The sequence below is a fragment of the Contarinia nasturtii genome, unplaced genomic scaffold (assembly GCF_009176525.2).
Source record: "Contarinia nasturtii isolate CC-2019 unplaced genomic scaffold, AAFC_CNas_1.1 Cnas_scaffold_630, whole genome shotgun sequence".
Classification (NCBI taxonomy): domain Eukaryota; kingdom Metazoa; phylum Arthropoda; class Insecta; order Diptera; family Cecidomyiidae; genus Contarinia; species Contarinia nasturtii.
In genome coordinates, this window is record NW_022197981.1 from 3471844 (window position 1) to 3489680 (window position 17837).

At 34.4% G+C, this 17837-nt stretch overlaps 4 protein-coding genes across 7 annotated transcripts in view; 1 reads left to right on the forward strand and 3 right to left on the reverse strand.

The window, feature by feature from the left end:
* LOC116340037 (exostosin-1) overlaps positions 1–26 on the reverse strand; it is a 110499-nt gene extending 110473 nt beyond the window's left edge. The window contains exon 1 of the mRNA XM_031766191.1: positions 8–26. The gene's annotated coding sequence lies outside the window, so the exon portion shown is untranslated. The remainder of the gene's footprint in view (positions 1–7) is intronic.
* A 901-nt stretch (positions 27–927) lies between these two features.
* Positions 928–3510, forward strand: LOC116340021 (transcription initiation factor TFIID subunit 5). Its single transcript, XM_031766154.1, has 5 exons — positions 928–1156; positions 1245–1331; positions 1414–1593; positions 1674–2544; positions 2612–3510. The coding sequence occupies exons 2-5, from the start codon at positions 1269–1271 to the stop codon at positions 3472–3474; spliced, it is 1977 nt and encodes a 658-aa protein (XP_031622014.1). The 5' UTR covers positions 928–1156; positions 1245–1268; the 3' UTR covers positions 3475–3510.
* Positions 3511–3690: 180 nt separating this feature from the next.
* On the reverse strand, positions 3691–10147 carry LOC116340020 (muscle M-line assembly protein unc-89-like). Its single transcript, XM_031766153.1, has 7 exons — positions 9956–10147; positions 5647–9146; positions 5303–5511; positions 5016–5223; positions 4579–4852; positions 4401–4510; positions 3691–4307 (listed from the first exon to the last, which is right to left on the reverse strand). The coding sequence occupies exons 2-7, from the start codon at positions 9068–9070 to the stop codon at positions 4003–4005; spliced, it is 4530 nt and encodes a 1509-aa protein (XP_031622013.1). The 5' UTR covers positions 9071–9146; positions 9956–10147; the 3' UTR covers positions 3691–4002.
* A 484-nt stretch (positions 10148–10631) lies between these two features.
* Positions 10632–15928, reverse strand: LOC116340301 (facilitated trehalose transporter Tret1-like). 4 transcript variants are annotated; one of them, XM_031766735.1, is made up of 10 exons: positions 15844–15928; positions 15037–15313; positions 14249–14384; positions 13951–14165; positions 13658–13802; positions 13267–13321; positions 12927–13186; positions 12302–12497; positions 12034–12220; positions 10632–11945 (listed from the first exon to the last, which is right to left on the reverse strand). In XM_031766735.1, exons 2-10 carry the CDS (start codon positions 15082–15084, stop codon positions 11637–11639), a joined length of 1551 nt encoding a protein of 516 aa, XP_031622595.1. In that variant the 5' UTR covers positions 15085–15313; positions 15844–15928; the 3' UTR covers positions 10632–11636. The 4 variants fall into 4 exon arrangements, with proteins under 4 accessions (XP_031622595.1, XP_031622596.1, XP_031622594.1 ...); XM_031766736.1 differs by having other exon boundaries at positions 15771–15908; XM_031766734.1 differs by having other exon boundaries at positions 15037–15423; positions 15771–15908.
* Positions 15929–17837: the final 1909 nt, after the last annotated feature.

The window sequence follows — 17837 nt, forward strand, 5'->3', positions numbered from 1 at the left end:
ACAACACCTCTTTGTCTATCGTTTGCATGTGAATTATGCTTCCTGTCTCTGCTTTGCACACAGACACCAATTGATATCTCAATGAGCCAGAGCTGTTTTTGTCTGTTATCCCTGACTTTGACAGTTCTATATGCTTCTCATCTCTATCACACATTGACATTCTTTCTCCCTCTATCTCGACACCGTATATATAGGTGTATAACACAAACAATGTGCGGGTGCATGTTCTGTCTGCCAAACTGACATTTCTCTTTGCTTGTGTGCGCTATATTTCAATTCAAAACAATCAACATCGCATTCGTATGTGTGCGTGACGTGGAGAGAATTCACTCAAACTTACGATCAGTTTGAAGGGGACACTTTTTTTTCTTTTTCTTTTCCAAGAAAGTACCAACAAAAAAAAATGCTTCATATTATTTTGCGAATCATATTGGATTTTCTGAATATTTTTTAAATGAAGAAAAATTATTCAAATTCAAACCGAAGAAGGACGAATTTAACATTCGAGCGTTAAGAAATTTACTGGCATTTTCTGTGTGTACATTTGTGTAGAAATTCAATTAATTATTCTTCAAAATCTATTGTCATTGGACATTATTTCCATGCAAAAAGAAAATAATGTTTCTATAAAAAAAGTGCCTTTTTCAATCATTTTTTCGATATCATATTTTATTTTCAACAAATATTTTCAATCATATAATTTATCCATGGCATTTGTAAAGTAATTCAAATAAAAATTATGATTTAAAAAAACATATTCGCCTTTTTTATTTCCACCAAAGGAATAAGCGCACAATAGATACCCGGCTTCTCGTATAAATCATGCTTATCGCACACGATGCTGCATAACCGATGCATCAAACTCAACGAAACGCTATGAATGTATTAAAAATGACGACGAGTGTAGAAGAAGATGACAAAGAAGAAGAAGTTACGTCTATGTCATCGCGGCAGCACTGTTGCCCATCATTAGGATGACATTTGGCTTCGATATTTTCGGAGCAATAAACACAAAACCGAATGTCTTCACAAAATCATTCAAAAGAATATAAATAAATAAACCTCACGCGAAAATCCATCCAATTAATGTTTGTTTTTGTTAATCAGTGTAAAAAATTGAATTGAAAAAAAAAATTCTCAATACCTTATGTAATTTGTTAGTATTTGATAAAAATCCAAAGTTAATTTTCTAGTAATTGTAAACGGATAACCATTTTTTTTTTGACGAATCGAAAATTGAATAGATATATAAACCAATCGGCAATAATATGGCACAAAATCGAACTGAAATTTTGGCGGTGCTACAATTATTGAAAAAATACAATTTTAAGGTTTGTGTGCGGATGGAGAGAATGCCGGAGCAGTTACAAGTGTGGTAACAAAAATGTATGTGTATGTGTTCTTTGTTTACAGAATGCCGAAGAGCAATTGCGAAAGGATGCAAACCTAACCGATATTCCGGACAATGTGCCGGTCGATTCCGATGTGAGTAGCGTTCTAGCTGCATACAAAAGTGAAGGCGATCCAGATTTATATGAATATGCCTACATGGAACTGAGGCGTTTCGTTGACGAATCACTGGATATCTACAAAGTAAATGATCTGTCATTTTGTTTTTTGTTTATTCAAATGAATTCGACCCGGATAATAACGAATTCGTATTTTTATTTCAGCATGAATTAGCAATGATATTGTATCCGGTATTCGTGCATATGTATCTGGAGCTAGTGTACAATGATCATGAAGAGCAGGCGAAGAAATTAATTGAAAAATTTGGCGCCGAACAAGAGCATTATTATCATGAGGATATTACACGATTGGCAACAGTCACCAAACGTGATCAAATGAGTGGCAACGATTTGGCCGAAACATTTAAATCCAATGAGTTCATTATTCGTATTTCACGTGATACATTATCACTGTTAAAACGACATTTACAAGAGAAAAAACAATCGGTCATTATGAATATTGTGAATGAGCATTTATACTTTGATTTGTATGAGGGCGTTGCACGAAATAAGGTGCAATGTGAGGCGACGGCCGGTGCAATGACCGGCGAAGCAAAACGACAAGATAATAAGGTGAAAGTGTATTATGGTTTATTGAAAGAGCCTGATATGCAAACATTGGCACAACCACAAGAGGAAGACGACGATTTAGATCCAGATGCACCAGACAAACCAAAGAAAAAGAAATCAAAAAAAGATCCATTATTTTCGAAAAAATCCAAATCGGATCCGAATGCACCGCCAATCGATCGAATGCCATTGCCCGAGTTGCGTGACATTGATAAACAAGAGAAAGTGCGTGCAATGCGCGAAGCAATGAAACGTGTTCCACTCGGACCGGATAGTTTGCCGTCGGTATGCTTTTACACAATTTTAAATTCATCGAATAGCGTAACATGTGCCGAAATATGCGATGATACCAGTTTGGTTGCAATTGGTTTTTCCGATTCAATGCTACGCGTTTGGTCACTAACGCCGAGTAAATTACGCGAAATGAAACCGGCCGATCAATTAAAAGAAGTTGACAAAGATGCTGGTACGTACAAATGTAGATTAAATAAAAAAAAAACCTAATAATTTTTTCTTCTTTTGTTTGCTTTCAGATGATGTGCTAGTTCGAATGATGGATGATCGAACAGCCGAATCAAGTAGAACGTTACTCGGTCACAATGGACCCGTGTATCGTGCAGCATTTTCAAATGATCGCACAATGCTCCTATCGTGTTCAGAAGATACAACGATTCGTTTATGGTCACTTCAAACGTGGACATGTTTAGTTGTGTATAGAGGTCATTTGAATCCTGTGTGGGATATTCGATTTTCACCGCATGGTCATTACTTTGCAACCGCTTCACATGATAAAACAGCACGTTTATGGGCAACCGATTCACATCACCCGCTGCGAATATTTTTAGGTCATTTGTCCGATGTTGATTGTGTCCTTTTCCATCCCAATTCGAACTATATTGCAACCGGTTCGTCGGATCGATCGGTACGATTATGGGATTGTGTATCTGGAAATTTTGTTCGTTTAATGACCGGACACAAAGCACCAATTTATTCGATGGCATTTAGTACATGCGGTCGATTTTTGGCCACCGGTTCGGCCGATTGTCGATGTTTAATTTGGGATCTGGCCTATGGCCATTTGATTGCCGCATTTACCGGACATACAAGCACCGTACATACACTTTGTTTTAGCCGTGATGGTACGATACTTGCCACCGGATCACTTGATTGTACATTACGTTTATGGGACTTTACAAAATTATGCGAAGACATCACCGGCGAAAATGTGAACGTTTCACATAATCCGGATGTTCGAGATGGCGAACAATACTTACTTCGAAGCTTTCCAACCAAATCATCGCCATTCATCGGCTTACATTTTACAAGGAGGAACCTATTGCTTGCGGTTGGACTGTTTTCCAGCGATAGCAATAATCAATCAAAAGATTTGCATTAACATTAAATAAGTAAAACAGACGTATCTTATTTGCAATCATTTGTGTTTTTTTTTTTCTAATTAAAACAAACACCAAAAGATCATTGACATTGGTAACGAACTGAAGTTAAAACAATTATTATTATATTAATTAGGATGAAAAAAAAAAATAATCAAACAAACAAATACTATTGACGCTCTGCTGTTGTGTATAAATCCATAAAAAATACAGCAATCTACGCTTTTTCGAGATTTATGTAGACTTTATTGGAAAAAACGGACAAGTTTGCGAGAATTCATTTTCGTAATACGATTTAGGTAGTGAAATCCTAACAATTTGATTTTTCTGTTTGATTTATTTTCTCTTTTTTTTTGGAATAAAACGATCCATTTTTCAAAGCAGTTAATATATTCACCATTTGTTTTAACTATTCAAAATCAAATTTATTTTACCCAATTTATGTAGCAATGCTACAGTAGCATAATAAATTTGCATGAAATTGTTCAGCAAATGCTGAAATGAAAAGAAGAAGAAAAAAGAACAAAAACTCATTTCATGATGAAGCAAAAATAATTTTTGAAAATCAATGGGGCAATTTCGTCTGAAATGAAATTGCGTTCGGGACGTTGTGATGCATACGCATTTAGTTCAGGTCCATGAACAAGATTCATTTGTTTGCCACCGTTGGCTGACTCGCTTTGGAAACGTTCCAAATCTCGTGGTGATTCGTATTCAGTGTATGATGTTATTACAACTGGACAACCCGAACTCGATGCTATTTTTATGGTCGGCGACCATGTATCGATTCCGTTGAGGCTGTTCACATGATGAAATCCTGGATTGAAAAAACAAACTAAAACGACATCAAGATAAATTGGTTAGATTTTATCATATCATCCGTTTACATATCCACATGAATGCGTAATTCGCAAATGAAATGGCATACTTAAATCCGGCTTCGTGTATGCACTGCTCATGGCATAGTCATGATAAAATTTGGCACATTGAAAATCAAATTTGACGATGCGGCAATTTTGACGACATGTTCGACACATTCTATTCCACAAATAAATCAACGAAAATAAGTACATATACATATTTAAATGGGCCGATTGAACTCTCACCTAATCCGACTTATTATGTCCAATGGTATATTTTCTGCATTCAATTCAGGACCACAAAATACAATTGTTAATTCCATAAGATTATGTGCCAAATGGAGGAAAAAAGTTTCCCAAATATCTAATACATCAGCCTCAAATTGTAATTCGGCGCCTATTAAATGGATCGTAAACTTTTCACCAATTTGTTCCGTTGATATTTGTGTTGCATAATAAGCGGTCAAAGGAGCTGTTGCCAATTGTGTTAGGGTTGCAAATACACATTCATCTTTGATGGCTTTAATATAAATAAAATTTGACATTGAAACATAAAGCAATTACAATGAGTCTACTACTAATGAAGGTCGAAAAGAACTCGGGAAATTGGTAAATTTAAACTCAACATTTCCTTAACTCTTGTCAAATATCTTCGAAATTGACGTAGAATAATATAAACAAACCTGAATAGTTCTTGTACAAATCCTTAAAAACGTCGCTGATCGAATTTGGCAATGAGTACGGTTTAGTTTGTATACGTGATGGTAAATTTGGTTCGATACGACCAGACATGCTTTGGGTCACCACTAATTTTTGATAGAGTGCAACCGATTTGCACCATCGCTGATGCGATTCAATCAAGTGCTCTGGCTGATTGGTGCAATAAAACACCTACGAAAAAGAATTTACCCAAAATGTTATGTTATCTTTCGAGAGAAAAAAAAAATTAATTTAAAGGTATCATTTTCACCTGGCCACAAGTTGGGCAATCGGTTAAAAGATTTTGTCGCCATTCGCGACATGTTGGCGTTAAGCACAAGCGTGGAAAGAGTAAAATTTCGCGTTCATATGTTTGTAAAGGTCGTTTCAAAAAATTCTCACATAAATTCAATGTATGAACACGTAAACTGCGATAATCGTTGTTATTGAGAATACGGGCATTGTTGTAAATGTGACCGCCTGCATAAAGAATTTGGCAAAAGAACGAAAAAAAAAAAATGAAATTGAAATTAATTTAATTAAATAAATCTATTTTCTTCTTTCGAATGTCATCATTTTGTTTAAAAAATCATCACATGAATATTTTGAATGTACCTCGTTTCTTAGCAATTTCCTGAAGTGCGGCACACAGATCTTTGTGAATTGGTTCGTCATTTTTCACGTGTTCGGCACAACAGTATGAGACCATTTGACAAAGTTGGCACAGAACTCGTTCAATTGAAGTCGTTGGTTTCTTACACGATTGGCATATGGTCGAAATGAACACTTGTCGTGGCATAAATTTGTATTCAATGTAATCGTCTTCACTGTCATCGTCTTCATTGTGGCCAGTTAAAACGAGAATTTTTTCATTTTTTGATTCGTCAACTGCATTGGATTTTACACTTGTTTGTGATTTATTTGCCTGGCTGCTAATCAAATTTTCCGGTTTCGGTGGAACAGTCGGTTTTCCATTCGACTTTTTATTGTTTTGTGTGACTTTTCCTTGTGCATTTTTCAAATTTACTTTTGCATTTTGGTTATTATTCGCTTTACTTTTTTCCGGCGACACTGACTTTGACGGCGATTTGGATGTTGATTCCGATTTTATCGCTTCCAGTTTTTTTGGTTCAGTTGGTTTTTGTGAACCATTTTCGGTTTTTTCGCTATTTTTGTTTTGCTTTGCAGTCGATTGTTCTGCTATTTGAACTGAAGCATTTTCAATATTTTCCGTCCTCAAATTCATTGGACTTTTGCTTTTTGACTTGTTTTTGATTTCAATTGGTTGTTCGACTTTCATTTCAATTTTTGGTTCCAGCGATTTTGCTTCGACTGCTGATTGCTCAGCAAACGCTGCAAAATCGCTTCCTTGCACGTTTTTTGAGTCGGCACTTAATTCGGCCACCTCAATTTCACTTGGCATTATGCTAACATCAAGTGGAATTTCTTCAATTGGATCGTTTGCAACAACTGCGACGGCGGCGGTGGCGGCAACAGCAGCACTATCTTCTTTATTTTCTTCGATTGGAGGAGTTTTCTCGGGTGTTTTCTCGGGCGTTTTATCGGGCGTTTTATCGAGCGTTTTATCGGGCGTTTTTTCTGGCGTTGATTGAACCACTTTATTTCCTTTTACATTTTTCGGAGCTGGTTTTGTATCTTTTTTCTTGGGTTCGGCTCCTTTTTTCGGTTGCATATCAATCGTTTTTGTTACATTAGCACTTTTGGTCTGTTGACCATTGTCTTTTGCCTTTGCTGCTTTCGGTTGTGGACTTTGTTGCTTTGTCTTAATTGGTTCTTTTGTTTCGAGCAATTGTACTAACTGTTGTGCCTCTTTTTTTGTTTCTTTCGTTGTACTCACATTGATTGCAATTGCTGTTTCGATAGGTACTGGTTGAATCTTTGACATGGCCGGATCGTCCATTTGTATTTCAACTGGTTCCAAACTTTTGCTCGCTTCTTCAAGTATTTTCCATATTTTTGACGTTTCGTCCTCTTGTTGAAGGGGCTTTTTAGATGTTTCCGGTGCTGGTGTTGTCAAAACTGGGGTTGTTCTTGGTGTTTTTGTAGAATCATCAACGCAAAGTTCCAACTTTTTCAGTTCAGTTTCAGTTTTCGGCTCAACAACAGCTGTTGACGTTGATGCAATTTCTTGGCTTGGATTATTTTCCATGCCTGCTGTTACAACAATATCATCTTTGGCAGCACTTTCATTTGGTTTTTCAACGTGCAACGCAGACTCAATTTCGACTTTTTTTATTTCGGGTTGTGGCAAAGCTTCAATTGGAGCTGCTGTGTCACTTGTAGACTGTTCGACTTCAATTGGCGTGGATTTGATGTCAGATTTATACTCGGGCGGTGCGGTGTTGCCGGAGCTTTCATCTTCAGGCTTCTGATCATTTTGTGGTTTAGTTTGTTGTGGTTTTTTACCTTTGGATTTTTTCGATTCTTTCGGAGAAACCGATTGAGTTGGCTTTGCTTCACTTGGCTGCTGTTTGGTCTTTTCTTTATTTTCTGTTTCACTTTTGATTTCATGTTTTATCTCTGGCTTACTATCTTCTTTCATTTCCTTTTCTTTCTTAATTTTCGGCTCGTTTGCATGCTTTGTTTGATTTACGTCTGCTTTGTTGGTTTCTTGTTTGATTTGCTCTTGCATCTCTGGTTTTGTTCCTTTTGGAATATTTTCAATTTGATTTTTTTCGCATGGCAATGGTATTTGTTGTAGTTTTTCTTCCGTTTTAACTGATTCGCCAGAGATTTTTAGCGATTGATCGACTTTCGTTTGTTCGCTTTGAATTTTAGTCTCATCGATTTTTTCGATTGGAATACATTCACAATCATCGTTTCTTTTTTCTGCTTCATTATCTAATACATTCGGTTCAATTGGCTTTTGCTGAACAACCACTTCGGTGGATTTATTCTCGTTCGTTTGATTCTTTTTATTGGGTTTCGGTGACTTTTTATTTTCTTTCGAATTTTTGCTACTACTTTTAGATTCGGCTTCCATTAAATTATCTTTCTTATCAATTTTATCGTTTTTATCTACCAGCTGGACATTTGCTTCGCCCTTGTTTCCGCCTGTCTTCATTTGGTCTTCTACGACAGGGCTTGGCTTTTGATTTTTATTGGCAGTGTTTTTTGCTTGGCGATTTTTCGTTTGTTTTTCACTATCTTTAGAATCGCATTTTTTCACACTTTCTTCACATTTTTCCAAAGCTACTTCAATCTCTCTGTCATTTTGTTCATTTTCAACTGATTTTAATGTACTGGCAATCATTTTCTCGTCATTTTTCTTCTTTGCTGGTTCATCAATTTTTACGTCTGACTTTTCACTTTCGATTAATTTTAAAATATTTTCATCGATTTTTTTGTCGGACTTGATTTCAGGTATTTTTGAAATGTCAACGATTCCAATAGGTTCAGGTGGAGCAGATGTTTCGACATTGGTTTCTGATGCGCATACAAGATCAAGTTTATCAGGTTTGGCATCTTTACATTCGATTTGTTTCGGTTCCTCCTTAATTTCCGAAGTAATGACTTCACTTATTGATAAAATCGTGGCGCTTAATGATGCTGGTGCTGGGCTATTTTCATGTGTACTATTTTCATTTGTTCCCGATGTACTGCTCACACCACTCTCCGTATCCGTTGCACCTTGATGGTTTTTGTTTCGATTTCGATTACGGTTCCGATTTCGTTTCTTCTTCATCGTTTGCGACTCAAATGGTTCTTCACTTTTTTCTTCGTTAATAGCAATAGGAGTATGTTGGTCGACATCTGGTTTCTTGGCATGCGATTCATCTGATTTTGTTTGAACAATGCTTGCTTTAATCGTATCAACACTTTGTTGTAATTGATCCAGTTTCTCCTTTGCTTCGGTAATGGTGCATTTCAAATCGGTTTCTTGTGGTGTCACATTGGTAGGACCCGAATCTTCGTTAATTTTAACACTTGCTTCATTTTTCGTTGTTGCTGTTGTTGTTGCGCTTGCACCACTTGTTGGTTGTGCTCGATTTCTGTTTTTCTTATTTCGTGATGGCATTGTAAATTTAAGAAAACACAAGCAAACGAGTGTACGGTTGCTTTCTCTTTCTTTTTCTCAACTAATTTAAAGTTTGCTAAAAGCGGCGAATAGAATAGTGTGAAGAAAAGATTGAATTAGTTTTCATGTAATAAAACTCATTAAAAATAGATTGGTTCTTGTAGTTTTGTATCAAATTCGTTAAAATCGAACACAAGTTCATGAACAACAAACGGCATTACTCAAGTTATTTCATCTTTTCCACACAATTTTCTAGCCAACGACAAAACCAGTGTCGAGCGTTGTATATATTATAAATAGTCTTTATTTAATTGTAGCAACTTTTTTTCTATATCACAATATATGCAATACATATTTTGTATATGTCAATACACATTTAAATGTTTTATATAATTGTTTGCATGGCTTAAGAGACGGTATTGAGTTCTCGCGTCACATAGACCCAAAAAAACATAAATAAACTTGTTATACATTTGTTTATATTTTTGTTTTGTTTTTCTTTTTTTGCTATTTTTTAGAGTAAAAAATAGAATTAGATGATTTCTGAGCGAGGCCCGACTTTCATCGTTTTTTTTATAAATAGTCAAGAGTTGAACATTATAAGAAACGAATGCCAATTCAATGCATTTATCGCATGATGTTAGCAATAAACTTGAAATTAGGCGAAATTCCAATTCAGTAAATCAACCGAATTTCGGGTGCGATTTTGATGAGATCTTAAGAAGGTCTAAATCTATTTCACAAACGACAAAAAAAAACATTGAAAAGGTGTACAGCAATTACTGCTAAATTGCTCACAATATGTTTTTGCAAAAAAAAAAAAAAGATGAATAACTGTCATATTATGTTATGTGCATGGAACGATGTCAAAAATAATTTACCAACCGTTTTTTGTTTGTTAAGGTCTTTCTTTATTGAGTGATATCAGATCACATAATTAGTTGAATTTGTGGAACTATCAATTGATTTTTGAATTTGTTTAAGTTTTTGCAACGTATAAAAACAAATATTTTGGTTAACGATCACTTCGACGCCACGATCACTCGATAACTGCGATGATATCTTGAAAAGCAATGCTAACGACAGTCGAAAAATATATGTTTGCCCGTTAAAAACGAACAATGTGGCATGTATAAAAGCGACAACGATTCAAAAATTCAGCGCATGCAGTGCATACACAGACATTTCGGAATAAAAGATCGCGTCGAATATTTTCTTAGAAGAAAATGCTCAAAATAATTTCGTTTCGCTGTTTGTTGGTTCAACAATCGAGACATTGTTTTGTTTTGTTTGGTTTTTATTTTGATTTTTTTTTTGTTTTGCATTTGCATAAACGTATTTAATTTCAACTTAAAAGAGGCAACAGCATATAAAGCCCATGTAATTTATAGCATGATTCACTTGTGATGTGCATTTAATTTGCAATTGTCTCTTGCTCTCTCGCTCTTTGCTTACACAGTCGGTTTCAATGCTTCTGCTTTTTTGGCGATTTGTCAAAATAATCTGAAAGCCATCCATCAAGTTAACTTATAAAAAGACCGCAAAAATAACACACAGACAGTTTTAGTTTGATTTTGAATATTTGTTTTTATTGAATTTTAAACGAAACGAACAACAATTTTATCATCTCAATTGTAACAAATGTTACAATGTGAAAATGGTTCATGAACTTTTAGCATTTAAAATGGTTTGTTCGCTGCCCCTCTCTCTTACTCAATCAATTGCTTACTTTGTTTCGGTTTTGAAGAACCGAAATGAAATAAAACCATCTCCGGCGATGAGTTTTCCCTATTTGCGATTTTCTTAACTCGTTAAACTTCTAAATTTATGCCAATTGCGTACATTTTACATTTGTTCCGTTCGTTCTGGCTCTATGTTAGTAAATGATGCTCTGCCTATAAAAATAAGTATTTTTCTGAGTTTTATTCTTATATCGCGCAATACTTAAATGTTGGTAATATATGCTCGTGTGTACTTTCACAATGAGTTACATGTTGGTGATTATCTAATTGGACCGAATCTAAATAGTCAATATAATTGTCGTAAACCGATTTTACAGGAAACATTTTCGATGACATTTAAATGTAGTGTTGTGTACGTAATCAATGCGTTCGTCATCGTGCAGTTTTAAAGCTCTTTTTGTGCCGCAGTGTACACTGAATTTTCTCTATTCTCAGCACGAAACTTCAGCATTTGAAATGTGAGAATCGGAAATAGACTTCCCCATTATTATTTGGTCATACATGCGTGCCTTTCTCCTGTAATTCCAATCATTTCGAATGCTCTTTCATACGGTAGAGTGGCTCCCAAAGTGAAAAGAACACATTGAAAATTGATTTTAATCGTTGATGAATTCTATTTTTGAAATGTTTTGTTTAAGATTTTTAGTATTTTGTTGTCATGGTTTAATTAGAAATAATTATGATTTCATCGAAAGAAAACAAAATGCATTTTCGATCGAATTTTGAGTTTGAGTTATTTGTCATTTTCTTGCTCAGATGGTATACGGAAAAAAATATGCCAACAAATAACCGAAAAAACGCTCTGATTTTATTAAATGCGGGCCTTAGAGTTTTGTTATATCGGAATCAGTGCCACCATTGATGCCACCGTCTATGGCTATTGGAAAATGGCAATTAGTACAAATTATTGTTTGCTGCTTATGGCTTATGCCATTTGTGTCGTTCGTCATCGAAATCTTTGAATGTTTATTTGCTCCAGTCGATTGCACCGATTGGCGCCTATTTTTAACAAATAACTTAGCAATATCATCTAAATCACGTCCTTTGGTTTCAGGTACAACGAAAATCACGAAAATTAAAGCCAACGCACAAAACACTGAATACATGTAAAATGTTCCGGCCGTTGTGATTACCTACATTTTCAAATGAAGAAGAATAGAAATGATGTAATATTTAAAATTGCAATATTTTTGAAAATTGTGATTTTCAAAATATACAAACCGCTTCTAAATAGTGATACGTTTTAATAACGATGAACATAACACCTAAATTAAAGGATCCAGCGATTGAACTCAATACACTACGTTGTTCGGCTGGGAATAGTTCGCCAAGCAATAAGAATGGTATACAACCGAAACCAACCGAAAATCCAATCATGTAAATCATCAAACTTGTCAATGGCAACCAGCTTCAATCAGAATGGAACGATTTAATTTTATTTTATTTTCTTCGCAATTCGGAAGAATTAAGTTTCTTAATTTCAACTTACCCGAACGACGCACTACCTTGTTGCTTTAAATAGAAAGCCGTGCCCATTCCAGACATCGAAATGCACATGATCACGGCAGAAATCATTAGAAGTGGCTTTCGACCTGACCTATCGACCACAAACAATGCAACAATGTTGCTGACCAGTTGCACAAACCCAACCAATATCGTTGCCAAATGCTCATTTATGGTACTGCCTGTTGCAAAAGTGCAAGTGTCAAATATAATAAAATTTAATGAATTGATTTCTACAAATTATATTTCACATAAACATGTCTCATTTTTTTAAATTTTAAAATATGCATTCAACAGTAGAAATGAAACAACTTTCTATTATATACTACGTCCGTAATCAATGTCAAATAGTTGAAAATATAACTATGTCCATATGGATGTTTAGCAAAAGTTCGACATTAGTATTTAGATAATTTTATAATTTGAAAAATATGTAGAATGGTTTGGAGTTCAATAAGCGAAAAACCATAGAGTATACTATGTGAAAAGATATTTGAATTTTTGCTAAACAGCCGAACGAATGTATTTGTATCTAAGGATCGAAAAATGGATCGGTTTTTTTTTTCTTCATTTATAGGCGGGTAGAATTTTTGGAAAAAAAACTTCATTACCTGATTCACGGAATATTTCTACCGTAAAGAATATAATCGAGTCAATGCCACTTATTTGTTGTAAAACCAGCAACGACAGTCCGATACATAAAGGCATTAGTATTGGCCGTGTGAGATAAATGGATTTTTTCGATGCTTTTTCATGGTCGTTTGCCATTTGCGTCATTTCCATATCGGTTTTTTCATCAACTGTTGGAATGTGTGGCGGTGGCAATTTCAACCAATCAGCCGATCGTTCAGCTTCCTTAATGCGATTTTTGCTTTAATGTTATTAAATAATTACAGAAAACGTTATTAAATAAAATATATTTTCATAAAAAGACTTGTAATTTTTCCATACCTGCGCAGCCAAACAGGACTCTCCGGCATGAATAATAAAATACACCCGAATACAACTGGAAATTTATATAAACTTAAATTCACAATTTACAAAAAAATATATGCATGAACGTGGCATAAAGATCTAGGGGAAATGATCTAGTTGCGTTGCAACTGTTGCCAGTGGACAAAGTTTATTGAAGTTGTGAAATAATTGATTACTCCAAAGCAACAATTCGCAATAAGCTGTCACAATTTTACAAATAAAAATCTTTGTCAATTGTCTTACTTTCACACCGAATTCTTTGTGACTTGCTCGAATTCACAAACTTTTTCGCATAACAGTCGCAAAATATCGCATATTTCGCGGAAAAAAAATCGAGATCCGATCCCTTAGACCAAATTTAACTTACCAGCCATGGCAGTGCAATACCACGCAAGAATGTCCCATTTAACCAAACTTCCGATAACGTATGACACCAATATTGCTAGTGACATAAAAATAGAAGGCAATGATCCCAATATACCTCGAATTTTCGGATCGACACTTTCTCCAATCTACACGTAACACATGAGAAATTGTTGGATTTAAAAAAAAGTATAATAACTGGTTGAAAAAGCTTCTAGAATTGATATTTTAATTTAAAAAAAAGCATGCGAGGCATTTAAAAGGTGCATATTTGAAAAAAAAAATTGTGCTACTTACATAAATCTGCGCGGATGGCAAACAGAGACCAACGCAAAAACCATTGAGAAAACGTGCGACAATAACCACTTCATATCGTTGTGCGGTTGCGATTAAAATCCATCCAAGTGTGGCCAATGGTGATGCAATAATAATTGTAGATTTTCGGCCAAATTTTTGAAGCGAAAAAGCCGCTAAAATACTACCAAAAACCGCACCGCACGGCGGTATCGAACCTTCAGGGCATTTTTAAAAGATACAATATGAGTTAATATTTTTTTTTTGCCGAATTAAAAACAAATGGTTTCATTTTCCTTACTTGCCCATGATGCAATGGTTTTGGTTGGCAAAAGTTCCGGATCATTTTCTCTGATCGATGGAACAGCTGGCGCTGAATAGCCACGAACTAGACCAATGTAGAAAAATGCCATACTAATACTTACTGATAGCAGCGCCTGTAATAAGTCAAAAAACGTTTTGTTACGCTTGAATTGCAATTCAATGTTGACGCTGTCATAGTTGTCGTCTTAGCGGAAAATTAAAAGAACATTTTACATTTTTTTTATCTGAAAACAATTCTAACTCGATCTGTGTCTCAAAATAGAGGGCACATGAATGAAGCGACTATTATTGTTTGTAATGCGAACTAATTAGTTTCATACACGAATTGATAAAATATATGTGGTAATAAAAGAAGGCAACTGAGTCACGTTTCATTTCATGGTTGCAAATTCGCGTGTGCAATTATTTCAAATTTGATAATCGCCTTCAATTTACATTTATCAGTTATTGCGACGTCATTTAACCGACCTATTCAAATAAAACCGTATTTCTCTCGAGAGAATCGGATATAATCTGCATTATTATCGTCATATAAATCTATCAATTTAACATTTTGACAACGAATTTATTTTGAAATTCATTTTTTATGTCTGCCTGTTTTTATAGTTATATTATCTTTTATAAGCAGTTACATTTTGCAACTTTTTGTACATTGAACTTGATTCAACTAGAGCAAAGTGGTTTTGGATGATGAATTATTTTTGCGACGAAAACTCATTTGAAAATTAAGTAATTCCATATTTGGAACAACAATTTTTCAATTACCTGCCGCACAGTTGGTTTGTCCAAAAACGTTGTTACAGGTGGTAACATATTTGGTTTTCTCTTGTTTATCTTATTCAAATTATCTTTTTTTTTTAAACCACCGGTCAATTCTTTTACGATTTATTTCCAATATTATCTGTTGTGTGCACTCATCAATGTTATCTGATTTAATTGTAAAAACTGCACACAAATAGGTGAATTCGTTGACACTGTTCTTAATTACACACTCCAATAATTTTTGTTTCCGAACAATGTGGTTTTGAATGAATTGAAGCCACTTAATTCCAAAAAAAAAATTCGTTGATTTTTTTAACTTTTTTTCGTTGTATATTCGAGTATTGGGAGAGTCCAATGGCAACAAAACAATGGCACAGCCAAACACAATCACTACAAATTACAATGACCAATTTGAAATTCCAAAAAAACTTCGTTCTCCATTTCATATAGAACAATAAAATGCTATTTTGTATATTAATACGTAAGTAATAGTGAACTGGTTGAAGAGTTTTGCAATTATTTATTTATTGCTTGGATCAAAATCTTCGGGAAGTAAATTTCCATACTAACGTCTTGATCATCTTAACTGATTTGAACCAGAAATCCGTTATAAATTTTAAAATGTATTTGAATTAATTCCTGCAGACTATTAATACTCGAAAGCGAAAAATGGCAAAAAAATTGAGGAAGTTTTTTTTTATTTTAATTTTCTGATGTTTTTCTAGTGGGAATCGTACAAAAAATGTAAGTGATTGAATTAAAACTGTAAAGCGTTATGGTTTGGCCTGAAAAAAATGTATAATTCCGCACTGCCAACTGTTTTGCGCGTTCGCTCAGGTTTTCCGTCAACGATCGACTGAATTGAATTCTTCCCAATAGAGAGGTACACAATCACAATTCTCCAATAGATATGATCAAGCATATTAATGTACTGGACATTTGTAGTATACAACAATTTATGCATGCCGAAATGGGGAGCGCTCGCAAAACCGAATATAGCAACGATTTTAAAATGTGACAACACATTCAAACAACAACCTTTTCATATCGTTCAATACAATGTGCACACCTATTGATTGTGCATCGTTGTCTTTATCCGTTCACAATACTTTCTATACAGTAGCATCGTAGATGTGAACCGAGTCACATGACTTCCGAAACGTGCTCTGACTTCTTTTTTCTTTAAATTTGAAACCGGTTGATAGACTTTTATGCAAATAGATTCGCTAAGATCGATAGATTATTGCGAGAAAAAAAATGATGAATTAAAGAAGCATAATAGACATGTTATCTGAACATAGCATATCTTATGTCATCTCCATATAGTTATTTTTTATTCCTTTTTATCGTGTATCGTCTTCGATCGAATTCGAAATGGGCCAACACAATCACTTTCTTTTGTGTGGATTTTTGTTTCTTTTGAAAGGAAATCACAACAATGTACACATGTCCATCATTTTATCAATTGAAATAAATCACAGAATGTACAATTCTTCGTTGATTCGCAAAATACACAGTGCGGTTGTCCAAATGACCGTTGAAGTACATGTACAGAATTTCGTTCAAATTAAGCTCGTCTTAACCGGGTAACCTTCAGAGACTTGTCAATTGTCACTTTAAATCGCTTTAAAATGGTGATTTGTTGTATTTAAAGTGGCAGCCTCAGAAGAAGAACAAAAAGCAAATCATACCACAAAGAAAATGATTTAAATGAAATAGGGCGCATTATTTGCGAAAAAAAATACATTGAATGATTAGGTTTGAGTATAATTATCCAGTGGCCCATTTATGTTTTTTAAACAAATTCATCTAATTTTGTTAGTCTCACATTGATTCAAATACTCACACTGATGTGATTATTAGCTTTGAATTGTACATAATTTGTACATTTTATGTATTTTGATTTTTTTTCAACTTTCGAAAAAAATGCTTTTCGTACATATTCATGATAATCGTTCATAATCTAATTGACTACCCATCGTTTCTGAAATGAAATTATTTATTTAAATAGTAATCATATGATACAATAATCATATGACCATAAAATGCATTTCGATCGATTCATGAGTTCGAAAAGAGCATATGTTTTTAAAACAACGTTCGGTTTTCTAACATTTTCTTCGTTCGTGAAGTGTGCAGATGTATTGTATTATTAGTCATCACTATAGTGAAAATATATTGTTGTCATCAATTCAAAACTAGAGGTTATCCACCAAACTAGAAAACTAGAAAAACAGTAGTAAAAACTAGCATAAACTAGCACACAACGAAGCCAACTTCACACTAATGTGGGTACAAATTGTACGTAAAACTACCAAGAGAACCAACTTCACGCACTAGAAAAACTAGTTTGGTGGTTATCCCCTTGATTCAAAAGTCCATGTTTTTTTAGTTTTTACCCATGCTCAAGTTAATATCGCTTGTTTACCTCTACTTTTTCATAACACGTGTTCTAAAGCAAATATCTTTTCACTTTGGATGAAATATGAAGATCATGTGACTTGATACTTAAAAACATATTCACGTGAAGCCACTTGATGACGACATCGACCATAAATCCAGTATGTGATGCTGATTACAGTCAATAAGCATTGTACATATTGTTATTTTTTCGATGAAATATTTGAAAAGAAAAAACGCATTGCATACGCAGAAGAGGGCAATAAACTGTTTTATCTCAAATTTGTTAGATCAATTATACCTTTTTTCGCTGAATTAAAATCAAGTATAAATTATTTCCTTCTGCATCAAAAAAGTAGTTTCGCTTACACTTACTTATACTACCGTATTTGTAGAGCGTTTAC

Coding starts and splice junctions, on each gene's coding strand:
- LOC116340021 (XM_031766154.1), top strand. CDS start 1,269: ATGGCACAAAATCGAACTGAAATTTTGGCGGTGCTACAATTATTGAAA. Junction 1,594..1,673: donor AATCACTGGATATCTACAAA/GTAAATGATCTG, acceptor TTTTTATTTCAG/CATGAATTAGCAATGATATT. Junction 2,545..2,611: donor AGAAGTTGACAAAGATGCTG/GTACGTACAAAT, acceptor GTTTGCTTTCAG/ATGATGTGCTAGTTCGAATG.
- LOC116340020 (XM_031766153.1), bottom strand. CDS start 9,070: ATGCCATCACGAAATAAGAAAAACAGAAATCGAGCACAACCAACAAGT. Junction 5,512..5,646: donor GGAAATTGCTAAGAAACGAG/GTACATTCAAAA, acceptor TTCTTTATGCAG/GCGGTCACATTTACAACAAT. Junction 4,853..5,015: donor TTTGTACAAGAACTATTCAG/GTTTGTTTATAT, acceptor TTTATATTAAAG/CCATCAAAGATGAATGTGTA.
- LOC116340301 (XM_031766735.1), bottom strand. CDS start 15,084: ATGTTACCACCTGTAACAACGTTTTTGGACAAACCAACTGTGCGGCAG. Junction 13,803..13,950: donor TGCCATCCGCGCAGATTTAT/GTAAGTAGCACA, acceptor TGTTACGTGTAG/ATTGGAGAAAGTGTCGATCC. Junction 13,322..13,657: donor GTATTGCACTGCCATGGCTG/GTAAGTTAAATT, acceptor ATAAATTTCCAG/TTGTATTCGGGTGTATTTTA.